Consider the following 19,719-nt stretch of genomic DNA (forward strand, 5'->3'; position numbering starts at 1 on the left):
CACAATGAAAAATCTACCATCGACATCCCAAACTGCGTTCACCTAACAACAAAAACACGAATATAACATAATAAGTCAACAATGTGGACGTAAAACAAATCCATTCTGATAAACAAAAGTGAAGTGCCCTCCAGTAAACAGGAAAGAGTGCAACGTTTCTAATTGCGTTCAGATGCATGAGTTTGCAAAAAGTATTGTAATGCACATGTACGGTTCGTCATTGTCCATTTTTAAGGCCACTACATGATAAAATATATGTTTCTTAACTATGCACAGTTGACAAATACTTTGTTTAATATTTTTAAAAGGAAAAACTAAGTTTATCAAGCGTTCTGGTCCAGTCCGCGTTTTACCAATGCCCATCGCTAACACTTGATGTCAATACGGATAGGCATTATGTTCATACCAGTGAATAGTTACTAAGATACAAAAAAAAATAATTAATGAATTGATTCTTAATTAACACAATTTATACACTCAAAATTATTTTCAATTGTTATGAATGGATTATGAATACTATTCACTACAGTAGAGGCACAATAATGTAGCATACCTTTTGTAGATCGAATATAATAATTAAAACGGGGCTTAAAAAGCATAAAAATTAAAGTAAAGTAAAGTTTGTTTATTTAATGATGCCACTAGAGCACATTGATTTTTTATCTTATCATCGGCTATTGGACGTCAAATGTATGGTCATTCTGACACTGTTTTTAGAGGAAACCTGCTGTTACCACATAGGCTACTCTTTTATGACAGACAGCAAGGGATGTTTTATTTGTGCTTCCCACAGGCAGGATAGCACAAACCATGGCATTTGTTGAACCAGTTATGGATCACTGGTGGTTTACACCTACCCATTATGCCTTGCGGAGCACTCACTCAGGGTTTGGACTCTGTATCTGGATTAAAAATCCCATGCCTCGACTGGGATCCGAACCCAGTACCTACCAGCCTATAGACCGATGGCCTAACCATGATGCCACCAAGGCTGGTCGTGAAAATTAAATGATTTGTTCTTGTTGATCTGGCACGTGTGACGTCCTGTGACATGCACTGAATGTTCATTCATCTTTCTCCATTTTAAGTCAATTTCTATGAGTCATGTGGACCCGATATCGGATATTTTAAGGAATAAACAAAAACCACTTAGTAAAATTAATAGTTTTAGGGCTTTGTAAAGTTTTGTATTTAGATACTTACTTGTCTGAATTTTATTGTTAATGAAAATGTTCTAAACTGTGAAGAAAAACCTCATAAATGAATGACAAGCAGATGACAACAAATCAGATGCCGATTGCGCGAACCGTACACGAGAAAACAAAGTGAATGGAGTTTGAAGCATAACGCAGTTAGGGACATTGATGATATATTATTTTAGGGTATATCGGATATAATTTTAATTAAATTTGACAAACACGTTTTTAAAAATAATAATTGCAGTCTCAGAGATCGAGAATCGGTCCCACACTGGAAAAAAAGGACTTTTCCCTACCCCTGGTATATCCAACTGTCCATTAAAAATGCAACCTTTTCCTTACGAAAAAAACCCCCTCTAATAAACTATAACCTTGTAGGGAAAACTAAATTTTCAAAATGGCAGGATAAAACATCATATTGTACAGGTATTGGCAATAAATAACTATTGCCTGGAGAATCATAAAATCTGAAGCTGACCACAAGTCTTTGAAACCAACTCTTGTCATCTAGCCTTAGACGTCTTGCTTCGTGGGCCTTTCTTCTCATGCTGGAAAAGTAAAGTTTGTTTTATTTAACGACGCCACTGGAGCACATTGAATTTTTATCTTATCATCGGCTGTTGGACGTCAAACATATGGTTATTCTGACACTGTTTTTTTTAGAGGAAACCTGCTGTCTTTTATGACAGGCAGCAAGAGATCTTTTATTTGCACTTCCCACAGGCAGGATAGCACAAACCATGGCCTTTATTGAATCAGTTATGAATCACTGGTCGGTGCAAGTGGTTTACACCTACCCATTGAGCCTTGCGGAGAACTCACTCAGGGTTTGGAGTCGGTATCTGGATTAAAAATCCCATGCCTCGACTGGGATCCAAACTCAGTACCTACCAGCCTGTAGACCGATGGCCTAACCACAACACCACCGAAGCCGGTCTCTCATGCTGGAAATGAAATATCAGACAAACCATAAGGATCACACTTCCATCTAAAGTTAACAGTTCATTTGGAACCAAATCTAGGCTTAAATTGTCAGTTCATTTTGAATTCTGGCATCAAACATAATATTTTACAGCAATGGTTAAACTTCTGTCACTGAAGAATATTCAGCAGGGTCAATCCAACTCCCATTTTTAACTGTGTATCAAATTCATCTATTTTTAAAAATTTATCTTTGCTTGTCAGTAAGCATTCATTCATTCATTCATTCATTCATTCATTCATAACAAGTCAGTTACCTTTACTCTGAATATAGCACACCTCGACACATTCTAAACCATGTCTATAAAAGTCTAAATTTAGAAAGCCAATTTTTATCTTACAGACGAATAACTACGTAAATTTATACTGCTTAAACATCTGTGTTAACGAAAAAACATGCTTCGTAAATTCAGCCGTAACATAATAATATGGTTCTTTTGATACTTGGTCTGGAGTATAAGGAAGGTAATCAGATTCTGCTGTCACCACAGACGCAGAAAGGCAGATCTGTAATAAGATGTGTTTGCCCACAGAGAGGACAGCACATACCACAATCTTTGGTATACCAGTAGTGGGACCCTGGTCAGGATGGGAGGATGAATATATTGATTGCAATGGAATGCTGTGACCAACTGCTCCTCTGGCAAGAACTTAACCACTGACAATACTGCTACTATGGGGCCAACAACTTTTTATATCAACTAAGTTCATAACTCCATGAAAAATGGGTAAATCGCCATCAAAATCAAACTTGATCTGTAACAGTACATAAGAAAGCTATACTAAACATTTCCACTCAATATCTTGAGGCATTGTGGGGGAAAAAGGTCCAGATTTTTATATGTGGGACAAACGGACAGACAGACAGAAGAATGGAGACGAAACCTATAGTCCCCTCCAGTGGGACTAGTGGAGGACTAACAACATTGCCACTACCTTCACCGGTTTGACCAGTAGGGGACTAACAACATTGCCACTACCTTCACCGGTTGGACCAGTAGAGGACTAACAACATTGCCACTACCTTCACCGGTTGGACCAGTAGAGGACTAACAACATTGCCACTACTTTCACCGGTTGGACCAGTAGAGGACTAACAACATTGCCACTACCTTCACCGGTTGGACCAGTAGAGGACTAACAACATTGCCACTACCTTCACCGGTTGGACCAGTAGAGGACTAACAACATTGCCACTACCTTCACCGGTTTGACCAGTAGAGGACTAACAACATTGCCACTACCTTCACCGGTTGGACCAGTAGAGGACTAACAACATTGCCACTACCTTCACCGGTTGGACCAGTAGAGGACTAATAATGTCGCCACTACCTTCACCACCACTCCACCAAGGATGAGTGAAGTTACCTTTTCTCTGATGTAGCCATTCTGGTGCAGGATGTCCCTGGCACAGTTGCTGATGTGTTTGAAGCGATCTGGACCGAGATGAATCCCTCCGTACCACCGCGTTACTATCACCATCACGTTCACAGCCTCTAAAATCTGTCACACAAAACACATTGTTGTTCTTATTTATATACTCAAAGGCAAAAGTTATTGTGACTCCATGGATTGTTTGGAGTAATAAATTTGTGAATGTACATTGAACAGCTCAAAGAAATGCAACCAAGCAGGCTCGTATAATAATCTCTATTTATCCTATAACTTACCCATGATATCCATGTCATAACCCCATGTGATAATTTACTTTATTAAAACGGTTAATAATGGTATGCAAATTTGCAAGGTCTCTAGGTGTTGCTGTGGATGGGTCATTTGCTTACAAGCCAACAAGACCTGTGTACCTGAGCGTAACGTTTTCAAAGATTTGTTTAAAATGCGTGACATCAAACTAATCTGTGCTAATCGTGATGACATCATATTACCGATGGCGGTGACTTTAGTACTGTGATTTACTAAAAAATTAATTAGATTGTTATTTTAGAAGTGTTATAGGATAAACAGAATTCACTACTCGTGTTTTTTAATATGTAAAATATCAACCTCGTCTAGTTAATCGGTATTTGTCTCGACAGGGCCTTAACAAATACCGATTACATAGACTCGGTTGATATTTTCCATATTAAAAAATACTCATGTGCTGTTGAAATGAAGCAAGATGATGCACTACTTACTTCCAACAGGTGCAGGAGTCTGGATCCGGCGTGGATCTCTCCATCGTCCTCACACCCATTGTACATCACGTCCGAATCCGTCTGCTTTATTCTTAAACAGAACAAACAGACCAACAGACAACTATTAATTCTCACTTGGCTTGAAACTGATTTATCTACACCTCACAACAATTTCATGTTATTCTATTAAGGCCGTCCCACACTAGCGCAGCACGTCATCAGTGCGTCGGCAGCAAAAAATTACTTCCAATGAATTACCATATACATACCCCCACTAGCGCATCGCATCAACAGCGTGTCAACATCAGGCTTTTTTTTATCGTTCCAAAAGCGATTTTTGCTGCTTGCTGTTCTGATGCGCATAGAAAGCCCCAGTTTATGATGTCATAATGTTGTCATATTTTAGGTCTAAATCATCTCCTGAAACTAGTGTTCTTTTTTTAAGTGTTTAAACCTTCCCATGCTAGTGTGGGATGGCCTTTAGGCTATTCTTTACAGTAGATGCAATTGTATAACATACTAAAACAAAACAAAAGAATGGACAAATATTAAACCTCTTTCCTAACAAAAACAAAACAAACAAACAAAACAAACAAACAAAACAGAAAAGCAACAAAAAACAAACAAAAATTCTCAAATGAGGTGAAATGGCATTATTTATACCTCATAACAGTGATTGTGCTTTACAGCCAGTTCAGTTGTATAATAGGGGTGTTTTTTTGGTACTAATGTAGGGTTATGGTGTTGAGAAATTACTACTCTCCCCCATTTGTTCACCAGTTAATAACAATACTAGAACATAAGACCTACCTATAAGCAAGAATGGTGCAAGTTGCTCACAAAGAAGCACAAACATGAGTTACCCAAAGAAAAGAAGTTTGCAACGGTACTGAATCACAAGACCTATCTATATGCAGTGGCGTAGCCAGGATTTTATATCAGAGGGAGAGGGGGGCAACCCACACTATGTATGTATGTATGTATGTATGTATGATTTTATAAAATTTAATACAGTAAAAAAAAAAAAAAGGAAAAACGGTTGGATTGGGGGTGGGGGGGGACTGCTCCTCCCCCCCCCCCCCCCCCCTCACTACACCACTGCCTATAGGCAATAACATTGTAAGTTACTTGCTTTACCGGCCTTGGTGGTGTCGTGGTTGAGCCATCGGACATAAGGCTGGTAGGTACAGGGTTCGCAACTTGACACCAGCTCCCACCCAGAGCGAGTTTTAACAACTCAGTGGGTAGGTGTAAGACCACTACACCCTCTTGTCTCTCACTAACCACTAACAACTAACACACTGTGCTGGACAGACAGCCCGGATAGCCAAGTTGTGTGCCCTGGACAGCGTGCTTGAACCTTAATTGTATATAAGCACTAAAATAATAGGAAATGAAATGAAATAAAATGAGTTACTCTAACTGGTTAATGTTTGATCATAAAACAATCCTACAAGTAATTAAGTTGTGAGTTAGTTGCTCACTTATCAACAGAAATGTTGTAACCTGCTCACCTACATGTATAAGCACTAATAAGTGTTGTTTGTTACTCGCATCAGTTAATAACATTACTGGATCATAAGACATAGGCTATAAGCCATAATATCCTATTCACCTATAAGCAATAATGTTTTGAGTTACTCACAACATTTCATAAGTGCTAAATCATAAGACATACCTATAAACAATAATATCCTAATCACCTATAAGCAATAATGTTTTGAGTTACTCACAACATTTAATAAGTGCTAAATCATAAGACATATATATAAGCAACAATGCTGTGAGTTGCTCACCTATAAGCAATAATGTTGTGAGTTGCGGCAGCTACCTTTCGATCTTCCAACAGTTTACTCCGCACCAGCTCAACCTGAATAATAATAAAAAAAAGTAATAAGACAAATTAAAGAGAATGAGATACAGGTGCTGACTGTAAACTGGTAAAGTCAGTTGTCCGTAGAAATTTTGTTTTAATAGATAATGCAATAAAATAAAGCACAGCTTTTTGTCACCTAAGGTGCGAACCAAATTGTTAACAACTACGATAAATTACTCTGTTACCTTTAATTACCATTACATTTCCCCCAAATTTTGTCCAGACACAAGTTGTGAAAAAAACACTACAGTGACACAGATTCCACATATATGAGACTGTAACGTGGTTGCCAGTATCGTCTTGGTTGAGATAGCGTAGGACAAAATACATGCAGTTTTCTGCCGTCTGCCATTTTGCTTTTTTATGGAATATATACTCTTCAAGAGGGGTGAAAGCCTCCAAAGTATGTGACATAATTAATATAAAATCAATTATCTCTACTGGTATCTTTAAACAAACAAAAAATAATTTAAAAATTAATAATATGACGTCATCACGTTTGCTTTTTATATCATAACATGTTATGACTTTGTTAGATCAAGTCATATTCTTTCACCCCTCTTGGAGAATATTCCATAAAAAGTTAAAATGGCAGCCAGCACAAAATGACATGCTTTTTACCCTATGTGATCTCAGCGAAGTCAATATAGGTGACATGGTTATCTAGTATTGTAATGGTTTTTTCAAGATTTCTGTCTGGGCAAAATGTCGGTAAAATCAGTGCACTGGTTGGAACGTGACAAAACACAATCAATTGAATGGATCCACTGAGGTGGTTCGATCCTGTGATGCAGGCACCTCAGGCGAGCGCTCAACCATATGCTAAACAGATGACAACTAATGGAAACATGCTTTGCTTTTGATGGTATATATCAAATGCTTACAGAAATTCATACAAAAAGATCTTAACCTCGTCTTTGTGATGTACTGCAGCCAGGTGTGCCTGGAATTTACTTTTCCTGTCCCAGAGAAATTCGCCGTGAATCAGCTCAGGACATGTCCGACTGGAATCTGAAAACAAAAACAAACGAAGGGTCCATGGGAATAACCTGTGATGTCACACTTTTGGTCATTTAATAATCTTTTAATTTTAACGTTTACAATTCGGCAATAGTGGAATATATCTCTACCCAAGAAAGCATTATTTACCAGCAACTCTTAATGTCCTACCATCAGGAATGGTGGAAGCAAGTACACATTGGGGGGGGGACGGGGACTGAGATTGTGGGTGCAAAGCAAAGTTTTTAAGGGGTTTGGGGTTATGCTCCCCCGTAAAAGTTTAAAAACTAATGTCCTGAAATGCAGTTTCCTGCAAGTAAAACCGGCCTCGGTGGCGTTGTGGTTAGGCCATCGGTCTAAAGGCTGGTAGGTACTGGGTTCAGATCCCAGTCGAGGCATGGGATTTTTAATCCAGATACTGACTCCAAACCCTGAGTGAGTGCTCCGCAAGGCTCATTGGGTAGGTATAAACCACTTGCACCGACCAGTGATCCATAACTGGTTCAACAAAAGCCATGGCTTGTGCTATCCTGCCTGTGGGAAGCGCAAATAAAAGATCCCTTGCTGCTAATCGGAAAGAGTAGCCATGTAGTGGCGACAGTGGGTTTCCTCTCAAAATCTGTGTGGTCCGTAACCATATGTCTGATGCCATATAACCGTAAATAAAATGTGTTGAGTGTGTTGTTAAATAAAACATTTCTTTCTTTTTTCTTTCTATAAGTAAAATTCATCTGTGCCTTAAGATTTACTACCAATAATATTTTTTCAGAATTACTGGGGGAGGGGTGCTACTCTTCGATTAGCAGCAAAGTATCTTTTATATGCACCATCCCACAGATAGGATAGTACATACCACAGCCTTTGTTACACCAGTTGTGGAGCACTGGCTGGAACAAGAAATAGTTCAATGGCCCCAGCGACGGGGATGGATCCTAGATCAATCGTGCATCAGGCGAGCGCCGTACCACTGAGCTACATCCTGCCCCCTGTGATTGGAGGGAGCCGTGGCCCTCCCCCTGGCTATGCCAGTGGCACATGTAGCCCAAGCTAATGTCATTTCTTGGCCAGAGGACTTGCCTTTCATTCCATTAATCAAAACTCTTCTGGAAATGCTAATTTAATATATTATTACCAACTGCTGACATTCATTTTCATTAATTTTTATTTTTATTTTCATTTTCAATTAAGATTCAAGTATAGCTGAGTAACCATTGTTTAGTTTTCTATCTTGGAAGAAGAGAACCCCGTGAAATCATTCTTCTGTTAATAAACCCTCAAAAGTTCATCACAAAGAATTTGAAATATCACTTTTTTTTTTTTTAAACTTCAAAGATTCCATAATGGGAAGCAACTCCCATCAAACCTCTGAATACAGGCAATGAACATGACTGGCCTTGGTGGAGCAGTGGTTAAGCCATCTGACTATAGGCTGGTAGGTACAGGGTTCGCAGCCCGGTACCGGCTCCAACCCAGAGCGAGTTCTTAAGGGTTCAATGAGTAGGTGTAAGACCACTACACCCTCTTCTCTCTCACTAACCACTAACCAACTAAAAAATACTTTTCCTACATTTATTTTTTAACATATATAAATGCACTGTGTTGAGGTGTATCTTTGTTCCAAATATGAACAATGTACACCTCGGCATTAACATTCGAGCTTTGTTTTTGTCTCCATGCGACGTTTGGGCTCCGGGCTGCAAATAGGCTGAACAGGGGGGGGGGGGGGGGGGGGGGGGGGGGGGGGGGGGGGGGGGGGGGGGGGGGGGATTCAGGCTCGGAACAGACAAGTTCTTTAACAAACGTTTTGGTGCCATTCCCATTGACCATCTTAGATAATTGTCGTAATCCCCAGGTGTGAAGTGGTCACTGCAAATCGAATCCCATCTTGACGGTCCATTCCAATACGCACGTGTTTGGTTTAAGAACTGCTTCCATGCAAACAATGTTGGTTTGTCTTTCGGAAAAATATGCAAACTTCTTTTGCCTTTAACTGCAGCTTTTGTACATCCATACACCGAAACAATGGTTCACCATGTTTCACATTTGAAAGATATCTTCAAAATTATATTCCAAACATACAATTCAATTCAATAGAATAACATTTTCGCGTTTTAAAAATACACGTGTTCTACTTCCAAGTAAAATTACTGAAAGGCTGCAAATCACGCGTTCATGTTATGCCGGTTAGCATGTCACGAGGTCACGTGACTTGACTCTTGGGAGTTCAGACGCTTTTTGGCAAGCGATGGGAAAAATGTGACTTTTTATTGCGAATATATCAAAAACGGGTAAATTTTTTAAAATTTATTTAATTGATACTTCATATACATCTTGTAAAAGGTATACATAGATACCAAACAATAGTGAATTACGTTTTTTATAAATGTAGACCTTTAACAACACATCAGTATGTTTTCAAATGATGTTTATTTGGTGTGACTGTCTAATATATGGTTATTATAGCACTTGGTTGAGTAAAAGAGATTATGACAGAAAACCTGTCTCTGTTACACCGTCTATGAGCAACAAGATCTCCTTTACATGCAGGCCTTGTGTTGCTCGCACAAATCTTAATTTTGTGCACCCTATTTTTTGTTCGTGTAAAATTCTGATCACCATTTACATGGATATAATGGGATACGCAAAAAACAAAATGGGTTACATGGATTTTCAATTCTCAACAGTCTTGATATGCATTTTCCCAAACACACAACAATATATACCACTGCCACTGACATACTAGGGCTGGTGCTTATAAAAACTAGACTCAAATCTTTAATGAAGAAGTTTGTTTGTTTTGCTTAACGACACCACTAGAGTACATTGATATACTAATCATCGGTTATTGGATGTCAGACATTTGGTTATTCTGACATATAGTCTTAGAGAGGAAACCCACTTAATTTTTCCATTAGTAGCAAGGAATCTTGTATATCCACCATTCCACTGACAGGATAGCACATACGACGGTCTTTTATATACCAGCCGTGGTGCACTGGATGGAGCGAGAAATAGCCCAATGGGCCCACCGACGGGGATTAATCCCAGACCGACCACGCATCAAGCGAACGCTTTACCACTGGGCTACGTCACGCCCCTCAACTCTTTAATGATGTCACATGCATACAGTTTGATGGCACTGCCCTGACGTTAAAGTCTCAACATGTTATTAAAGACTTCAGTCTAGATTTTAACAGTTTATTAAGCATGGGGCCAGTACCCCACTGGCTGGGACAGGAATACCCCCCAACCCACCCCGAGTCCCTCAAGAGCCATCGATCCTATAACCCATCACACATCAGGCGAGCGCTCTACTGCATCCCGCCTTCACTGCAAGCGATATTATGTATTGTGTAATACTTTTTACCCACAGCTCTTTACACTGTGGTTTTACAGAATTATATAAATTTTATTCTTAATATAAATAATATTTCCATGTACTTACCTTTTCTGACACCCGATAGCTGATGTGTATTTTTGTGCTGGGGTGTCGTTAAACATTTATTCATTCATCCCACTACAAGCAAGAGAGATACTCACCATCTTTTTTAGACTGGTAGTGTTCGTAATCAAGAGATAGATTTGAGATCCCTTCAACTTCTGGTTCATCGACAACCTCTGTGGCAGGTTCTTTAGGTTTCACCGGGGGTCTGCCTGTAATGAATTAATTTTAAAATTGCATGCTACAGTAACAGAAATGTTTTATTTTAAAAAAAAAAGAGAAAAAATCTTCAACTGAAAAAAAGGAACCAATTTTACAAAAATATCGCAAACCTAGTTTTGCACATAAACGTAAATCTATGACTAAACCACAATTCGTATTTCTACCAACAGTACAATTAATATAGTTTGAAGTACACATATTTTATTTTATTTCGTCCTTAAAATGCTCCATATTCCTAAATGATGTAACGTTTTGTGTGAAATAGATGCCAAATACATATAAATATATGACAGGTCTAACTTACGATGTTTGTGAAATAGATGCCAAATACATATAAATATATGACAGGTCTAAGTTACGATGTTTGTGAAATAGATGCCAAATACATATAAATATATGACAGGTCTAATTTACGATGTTTGTGAAATAGATGCCAAATACATATAAACATATGACAGGTCTAACTTACGATGTTTGTGAAATAGATGCCAAATACATATAAACATATGACAGGTCTAACTTACGATGTTTGTGAAATAGATGCCAAATACATATAAACATATGACAGGTCTAACTTACGATGTTTGTGAAATAGATGCCAAATACATATAAACATATGACAGGTCTAACTTACGATGTTTGTGAAATAGATGCCAAATACATATAAACATATGACAGGTCTAATTTACGATGTTTGTGAAATAGATGCCAAATACATATAAACATATGACAGGTCTAATTTACGATGTTTGTGAAATAGATGCCAAATACATATAAATATATGACAGGTCTAATTTACGATGTTTGTGAAATAGATGCCAAATACATATAAACATATGACAGGTCTAATTTACGATGTTTGTGAAATAGATGCCAAATACATATAAACATATGACAGGTCTAATTTACGATGTTTGTGAAATAGATGCCAAATACATATAAACATATGACAGGTCTAATTTACGATGTTTGTGAAATAGGCCTCAGACCAGTACCACAAAATAGTATTAAAAAAACCATATCCAAATATAACAGAAAATCTTATAAGCCTTGAGCAGGTACCCACAAAAACTCTTAAAAGGAAGGAAGGAAGAGAATGTTTTATTTAACGACACACTCAACACATTTTATTTTCGGTTACATGGCGTCGGACATATGGTTAACAACCACACAAATATGCAGAGAGGAAACCTGCTGTCACCACTTCATGGGATACTCTTTCCGATTAGCAGCAATGGATCTTTTATATGCACCATCCCACAGACAGGATAGTACATACCATGACCTTTGTTACACCAGTTGTGGAGCACTGGCTGGAACAAGAAATAGCCCAATGGGCCCAATGACATGGATCAATCCTAAATCGATCACACATCAGGCGAGCACTCTACCACTGAGCTACATCCTGCTCCAAAAAGTCTTAAAAGGCTGAATAAGCATTACAAAACATCTTACAAGATTACACTGAATGTCATTTTAAATGACAAAAAATTATATGCTATGTCATTGTTTTTCATAAGTAAAAATAAATGAAGTGGTAAGATTTGAAGCATTTAATGTATCTCTAGCTATAGGTTATAATTTTAATTTCATAAATACAGGTACTCACTGTTTTCTGTGTTTGGAGTGAGCATGTTTGGAAAATCTTCAAGGAACTCACGAACCGCCTCTATCCACAGATATATAATGGATTCACCTTGATTAACACTAAAAGAAAACAGATTCAATTGAAGAAATAAAATATATTTTCTTATTCTAGTTTAAATCACACTCCCCGACTCAAAGAATAGAAGTTAAAAAAATATAATGTAAAAAAATGTATGGGGTACCTGTAAAAACCAAGTACTACAATTCTGTGCAAAACCAAGGATGTTGTCAAAACATCTGACTATATCAAAATTCAGAAGTTCCATTTTCTTCAGTTAATATATTTTTACGATGGGTTGTAGTATTTTGGGTCATAGTTTGGTTACATATCTAGTGTTTTTGACCACATACATTAATATTGTCACCTATTGGATTTTATTTAATGTTACAGTGCAACCTTAACGATTAGTTGTTAGTTATTAGTGAGAGAGAAGTAGGTAAAGTGGTCTTATACCTCCAGACTGAGATGTTAAACATCATTGTTAAATGGCACCGGGAAGTGAACCCAGTACCTGCTAGTCTTAAGGCCGGTGGCTTCATTACTACACCACCAAGGCTAGTTATTAGAAGTTCCACTATACTTTATACTATACACCTGAAATTTAGTTAAAGATAAAGCTTGTTTTGTGTAATGACACCACTAGAGCACATTGATTTATTAATTATTGGCCATTGGATGTCAAACATTTGGTAATTTTGGACTTGTCTTTTTTCAATTAGCAGCAAGGGATCTTTTATATGCACTTTCCCACAGACAGAACAGAACATACCACAGCCTTTGAATTACAGGAAGTACCAAATGATTGTAGATAGTCAGTCTTTGAAATAATCAAAACAACAATCTGCCATAACAATAATCTGCATACAACACCACATTTTTAAATAATAAAATCTCTCTTTATCACTACAGGTCAGCCCGACATATGGAGACTTTATACAAGTCGTGGTGCACTGGTTGGGATGGGAAAAAACCCAAATCAGGGAATGAGTCCACTAAGGAGGTTTGATCCTACGATGCAAGCATCTCAAGCAAGCACTCTACCGACTGAGCTAGATCAGACCCCTACAAATTAATTAAACGCCATCTAGTTTTGACAAATATTCCATTCCGCAAGTAAGTGTGACCATTTTGTGGATGCAATACACACGGAGAATAGTGAAAAAGATTGACAGTGAGTAACACTGTTGTTACAACAATATTTAATGTTTTCGAGAGAAAAGAGAAACATATGCATAAATGCATAAACATATGCATAAATATGCATAAAAATGTATAAGTTAAATGCATTAAAAATTAACTATGGCGTTGCCATCACACTAATGTTCTTCTCATAAGTAATTTAATTTACCTTGGTAAATACCCAGCAGATAAAGAAAATGTAAAATCGCTCAATATCTAATTTAAAAGCTGTCAACACAGACAACTACATTTTGGCTGCAATACAATCCAGGTGGTACTCAATTAACTTCCAGATGTATACTACTAAAACATACATATATATCTCACTCAGAGTGTCTTCAATTTTATTCCTTTCCGGTCCTCGAAGCCAGCTGGCGCTATAAAATCAAAAACACAGAAATATACTCTTCAAAAAAAATAGGGGAACCTGAAATATTAATATCAACTATTAGACCAAAACATTCTAGTAAAGAACGTTCAGGTCTGTTTATCAACACACCAAAACACATTCTGTAGTTTGCACATGCATCACGCAGTTGCCCCGTACACGTGCGTGGGGTGTCATTCTTGATTTTGACCATTTCCAGGAAGGTCCATTAATCACAGTGGAACATTATTTCTGTCAATCTTTTTCATTCTGTTGATCATACAGTTGTTATTGTTATGTTTTAAGTCATTTTTATTGTTTGAATTTGCGATTTACTGATAAAAAACTGTCAACTTTCAAATTTCACTTCTGACCCCGATTGTCCTTCAAGATCTTTGGTGGTCATAAAACCTACTGTAATACTGAACTACCGGTTGTAATATTTGCCCAATTAATTCCCCACAGCTATACCTTACAATTTTGGCAATTGTAAATTCTTATTAGAGTTCCCCTAATATTTTTATATAATAACAAGTTTAATACAACCTGTTTCTATGAACTGTGTATGCAACTTTAATTTCAGTCAACCATTACTTGATATTCAAATGACGTATGAATACGTGACATTGTAACTATTTGAATAGGAATGTCGTCATTTTAAATTTGGTGGGCTAGTTTTGATTAATTACCTACACATTTACTTACAGCAGTTGGAACTGTGGTGGAGCTTCATTGGGGTAATCTGTAGGAAGCTGGAACTAAAACAAAAACATATGAAACACCAAACAGACTTTACATCATCTCACATAATGCATACAGAACTTTTAAAAAGTAATTTAACATTAAGGGTCGAGGATGCTTATAAAATATTAGTGATTTTCCTAGAAATTAGGCAAGGCATGGTAGACCAAACACTTTTGTGGCATTTTCACCATTTTCGGGTCACTTGTTTTTCATTAAAAATACACAAAAATTAATTAAAATAAACATTAATGAAATTTATATGCTTGCTTTAATAAATGAATGGCAAAAGATATAAAAGGCATAATTTATTAATTAATAATACCTTTTTGGGTGTTTTTTAAAGGAAATTTTAGAATTAATTACTGAACAAGGCTTGTTTAATCTCAGGGCAGCATGGCGCTGATTGAGGCAAGATGGTGCTAGACTACTGGGCATGGTGCCGCACCATGCTGAAACAAACTAGGAAAAACACTAAATATATTTCTTGGTAAGGGTGGTTATGAAAAATATTTTGTTAAGAATCATTATGGGGGAAGGGGAATACAAAATAGTTAAGCAGTTTCCTTTTAGGGTTCTCCATTTGGAAGTATCCTAATAATTCCAGGGGTAATTACGAACAAGAGAAACAGTTCAGCAGAATGTAAAAAATAAGGATCATAAATAATAACAGTGAATGTAAAAATTCTTCACCATATTTTATTTGTAGACAAGTATGAGAAGAGTGCGAGCTAAGTACTGCTATTATTACCCATATGTTTAAAAATATCTTGGTACATATCAAAGTGACATGTCCCACTAGAACGCCAAGTGGGACGTAACACTTTTTGACGTCATCAATTGGCACTCTACAACCGTATGGGTTATTATGGATAATAAATAGGATAATAAACTCGCTACCATTTCATATCTTGTTTATGTCCCTCGTGAAATAATTTTCATTGTCACTCGCTGAAGCTTGTGACAACTGAAAATTATTTCACTCAGGACATAAACATGATATGAAATGGAAGCTCTGTTTAATATCCCAAGGTGAAGGCCAATGCAAAGGCTCTATCAAACAGGTTTGACTCATTTATTTGGCGGGGAGGGGGGGGCACAAACATATTGTCTATGAGACATGTTATATACAAAAAAATACATAATGTGGTGGGGATCAAAGTTATTGGAGGGGCCAGTGGTTTGACTGTAAATAATGTAGATCCTGAAATTAATGTGACCATTATATTAATAGGAAAAATGCAAGTTTGTGTTATTCGCATTAATAATATTACGCATTTATTTCTGTTTTGTATATGTGTACCACATTATTAAAACAAAAACTAATATTAAAATTATAATATATTTGTAAAACAGAACTGGAAAACAATTTATTGTAGGCTATTAAAACAAACAAAGATTAAAATTCTAATACATTTCAAAAACTGGAGCATGATTCATTGTAGGCAAGACACACTAATTGTCCAATAGTCCAGCAAAATGCCAGCCACAAGTGATGATTTTCAGGTTCTTTGGCCACCCTGTCAAAAGACGACACGATCCATCATGCATGAATGGGTTTTAGCACTATAATATTGCAATCGCCCGTTTCTTTGTCTTTACTGTTCAAGTTCCCTGCAACTTTGTTGGCATACAGTTGTAATGGTACGTGTATTCTAATGTTTTACCAGATGTAGGTAACTATACACATTACGTAAATGATTGCCGCAAAAATATGCTGTGAGTTGATCTCATTAAAAACACTAGGGACTAACCAGGTTAATTGATGTGTACACAGGTCTACATGTTAGTGAGTTGATCTCATTGAAGATGCCTGTAACTCGGATTTAAATGAAAAGTACACAGATGTGTGTTTTAGAAAAGTTAATATTTCAAAAGGAGGCCACTCGCATTAATTTAATGTCACATTTTAGTCTGCCCACCGTCACTAGCATTAATTTAGGGACGCGTTAATTTCAGGATTTACAGTATATAATACTTACTTGAAGAGGAATAGAAATTGTACGTGCGTTATGCTGACTTCTCAGAGTTATACAATAAGTCCTGTTCACCTCGTCTATGACTACCAGTTCTTCAGGATACATGGCTGTCAGTGCTTCTATTTCTTCAACCTGCAGAAAATATAAGTTTTTGATTTTACAAAATGCAGCAACGGTTAACTGGATCGACAATAAAGTTTACAAAATTCAACCAGTGTTAATTCGAGATTAAACATTTTGGGCAGTATCCCAGTTGGATACTAACATTTCAAAATCTGGTATCCCACCTGGGAATTTAGTATCCCACTTAAATGAAATTCATAAATAACATCATAACACACTTGGACGACACTGTTCTTCTGCCCTGCCTATTGCTACACAGATATCACAATTGAAATAGCAGAATTCACAATCAAACAAAATGGGCAAACAGATTTGCTTCATCCATTTTGTTGTAATACTGACATAAATTAGTATTTAGCAGTAATTTAGAAGTGTTCTCAACATTACTAATGATGAACCTACGTATTATATAAATTTTCTACAGACGTGGAATCAATATATTAAATAAAATTTGAAGGCAGGAAACATCCAACAAAAACAACAGCAACTTCGCGGCTCCCCGTCTATTGCTACACTTCGAGTAAGAGTTGTGGAAAATATTGTTACGGCGTAGCATTAGACTGGGTACGAGCTCGAAAATACTGTTACTTAACTTCGCTGGCAAATGACGACTTTATAGTTTCAACGAAAAATAAAAACTCGGGATTAAAAAACCCCAACATTATATGGTATCCCTGCGGGATACTGGTTTCTTGAAGTCTGGTATCCAAAATTAAAATCTGGTATCCCCGGGATATTGGAATACCATTAATTTCAAACACTGTCAACTTTCTGTTAAATAATAGTTTCCTGCATTTGATTATCATGTATCCGTAAGTAATTATGAACCAACCTATTAACAAGAAATGGGTTTTTTTACGCACGAGGATTGTATTGTACGACCGATTTGATGAATAATGTTTTACCTTGTTCAATTTACATTTGAAACCAACCAACAAATAACAATAATGTCAGTTTGTCTTGTAAAAGGATTAAATACAAGCCTTAGTCTAATGTTGATATTCTTCAGATCCTCCCGTAACAGGGCAAAATGGCAACTCTTGTGCAATGAATCAGCGAAGCAGACAAGACTTTGAAAATGACAATGTTGTAAACCTGTTGCTTAGTTTGGTTTGTTTAATATTACAAATCATTTTACATAGTGCTAGTGAAAAATAGCCATTGACATTTTCTCTGTGTATATATTTTTTTTATGTCTACTTGTCTCTTCCTCATTTCTGCAGTTTGTTTTTGGGAGAGGTTTGTTAATTCAACAAGAGTATTCCAGTGTCAGAGTTCACACAAGTGCAAATTCCTTAAAAATAAGTGATATCTAAACAGACCTGTTTTGGGAATAGGTCAGTTTACAGTATTTCATGATAGCCTGCATGTAAAACAATGTGTGTTTTTATTACAACCGTGTCCGGTGTATCGGCACATCCAGTGATTCAGTACACTTGGTATTTTGCTTAAGTATGCTTAGGAAGTTGTCATGTTGTCAGTGTTTTTAACGAAGTTCAATTCCTTTTTCAATGTTTAATCAAGTATCAACATATTTATTGTTCAGGGTACAATTATTATTTTTTTAGAATTATCAATAATTATATCATAATTTCAAAATAAATCATTCACCTGCTTTCGTGTATATAAACGCGAAGTAGGTCAGCCTTATTGATATTAAGAATGTTAAAACCAGTTCCCGCATTTTTAAAACTATAGTAAATGATATAATTATTTTTTGGGGGTTATTTTTATTTAAACTAAAAAGGAAAACACAGACAAATGAAAACAAAACAAAAGTTGTACACCTTAATTGACAGTCATTCCAATTCAGTATTGTCACATTGTTACAAAAAATAATAATAATAATAAAAGCGAAATAAGATCCACGTGTGTGCACAATCTACCCGAGAAAAAAAATCCATGTAGGCATCTTAGCCATGCATGACAATGAAAATGTATGTATCTGCAGTACTGTGCCACTCAAGAAAACAATTCCAAAATGAGATAGGTCATGTGTGATCGTTCATTTTCATAGTAATATTTTTAACAAGACAAAAAAAAAAAGTACTAAAATAATCCTGGGAGAATAGTGTAGCATTTATGGGCCACAAAGTGAGGTCATGGGTGGTTTATAAATAGCAGGCTCACCGATCCACATCTACTGCGCCGAATCACCGGACATGAAAATCGTTTTGGATACAAGGGGGTGTCTACATAGATGGACAATTTTATGTTTATTTACTACAGACATAAAACAATTTGTAGCGTATCTCAGATTATGCACTGCTTCTTTGGTTAGAGACACATTTTATTAAGTATTTCACAGTGTTCACACAGAAAATGGTCTTTGAATGCCTAGGTGCGCCGATACACCGGACTGCACTGTAATGGGGAAAAATACACTGCATGATGTTACTTAATCCTGCGCAAAAACACTGTCATCAAAACTTATAAATTTCTGTTTCAAAATACCCCCAGAATGCAGCAAAAAGAATCTATTAAAACAAATATCTTGCACAAGGGAAATGAAAGTGAAAGTAGACCGTTTCGCAATTTGCTTCGAAGTTCATGTCTATCATCTATCATTTCTATGTACCCACAAATTCATAATTTCACAAGCTATTTTTAATTATAACTGATCGATTCCAACACTGTTACCTGTCTTGTCAAATTATCTTCTGTTGCCATTGTAAGAAATGTAATATTTATAACGTATTAAGTATGAAAATTTACATGTTTGCACACAATAAACCAAACACCAAAAACGTTACACGATAAAGTCACCATTTTGGAATGATCACGTGATGTTCCCGTGATATTTTCAGTCAATTTCTGTAGAAAAAAGG

At 36.6% G+C, this 19,719-nt stretch overlaps 1 protein-coding gene across 1 annotated transcript; it reads right to left on the bottom strand.

Moving 5' to 3' along the window:
• Positions 1-1,363: 1,363 nt before the first annotated feature.
• Positions 1,364-19,665, bottom strand: LOC121389439 (protein IMPACT-like). The gene is made up of 11 exons (XM_041521067.1): positions 19,532-19,665; positions 16,772-16,900; positions 14,754-14,806; positions 13,996-14,058; positions 12,464-12,561; positions 10,731-10,844; positions 7,102-7,202; positions 6,112-6,185; positions 4,316-4,406; positions 3,549-3,683; positions 1,364-1,747 (listed from the first exon to the last, which is right to left on the bottom strand). Exons 1-11 carry the CDS (start codon positions 19,559-19,561, stop codon positions 1,703-1,705), a joined length of 933 nt encoding a protein of 310 aa, XP_041377001.1. The 5' UTR covers positions 19,562-19,665; the 3' UTR covers positions 1,364-1,702.
• Between the last annotated feature and the right edge of the window lie 54 nt (positions 19,666-19,719).

Source organism: Gigantopelta aegis, chromosome 14 (genome assembly GCF_016097555.1).
Source record: "Gigantopelta aegis isolate Gae_Host chromosome 14, Gae_host_genome, whole genome shotgun sequence".
In the NCBI taxonomy this organism is placed as follows: Eukaryota; Metazoa; Mollusca; class Gastropoda; order Neomphalida; family Peltospiridae; genus Gigantopelta; species Gigantopelta aegis.

What these genes read in the sequence shown, in the direction of transcription:
- LOC121389439 (XM_041521067.1), bottom strand. Translation starts at nt 19,561, where the DNA reads ATGGCAACAGAAGATAATTTGACAAGACAG. An exon ending in CTACCAGTCTAAAAAAGATG is followed by an intron (nt 7,203 to 10,730) that starts GTGAGTATCTCT and finishes TTTTGTTTTCAG; the next exon opens with ATTCCAGTCGGACATGTCCT. An exon ending in GACTCCTGCACCTGTTGGAA is followed by an intron (nt 3,684 to 4,315) that starts GTAAGTAGTGCA and finishes TTTGTGTGACAG; the next exon opens with ATTTTAGAGGCTGTGAACGT.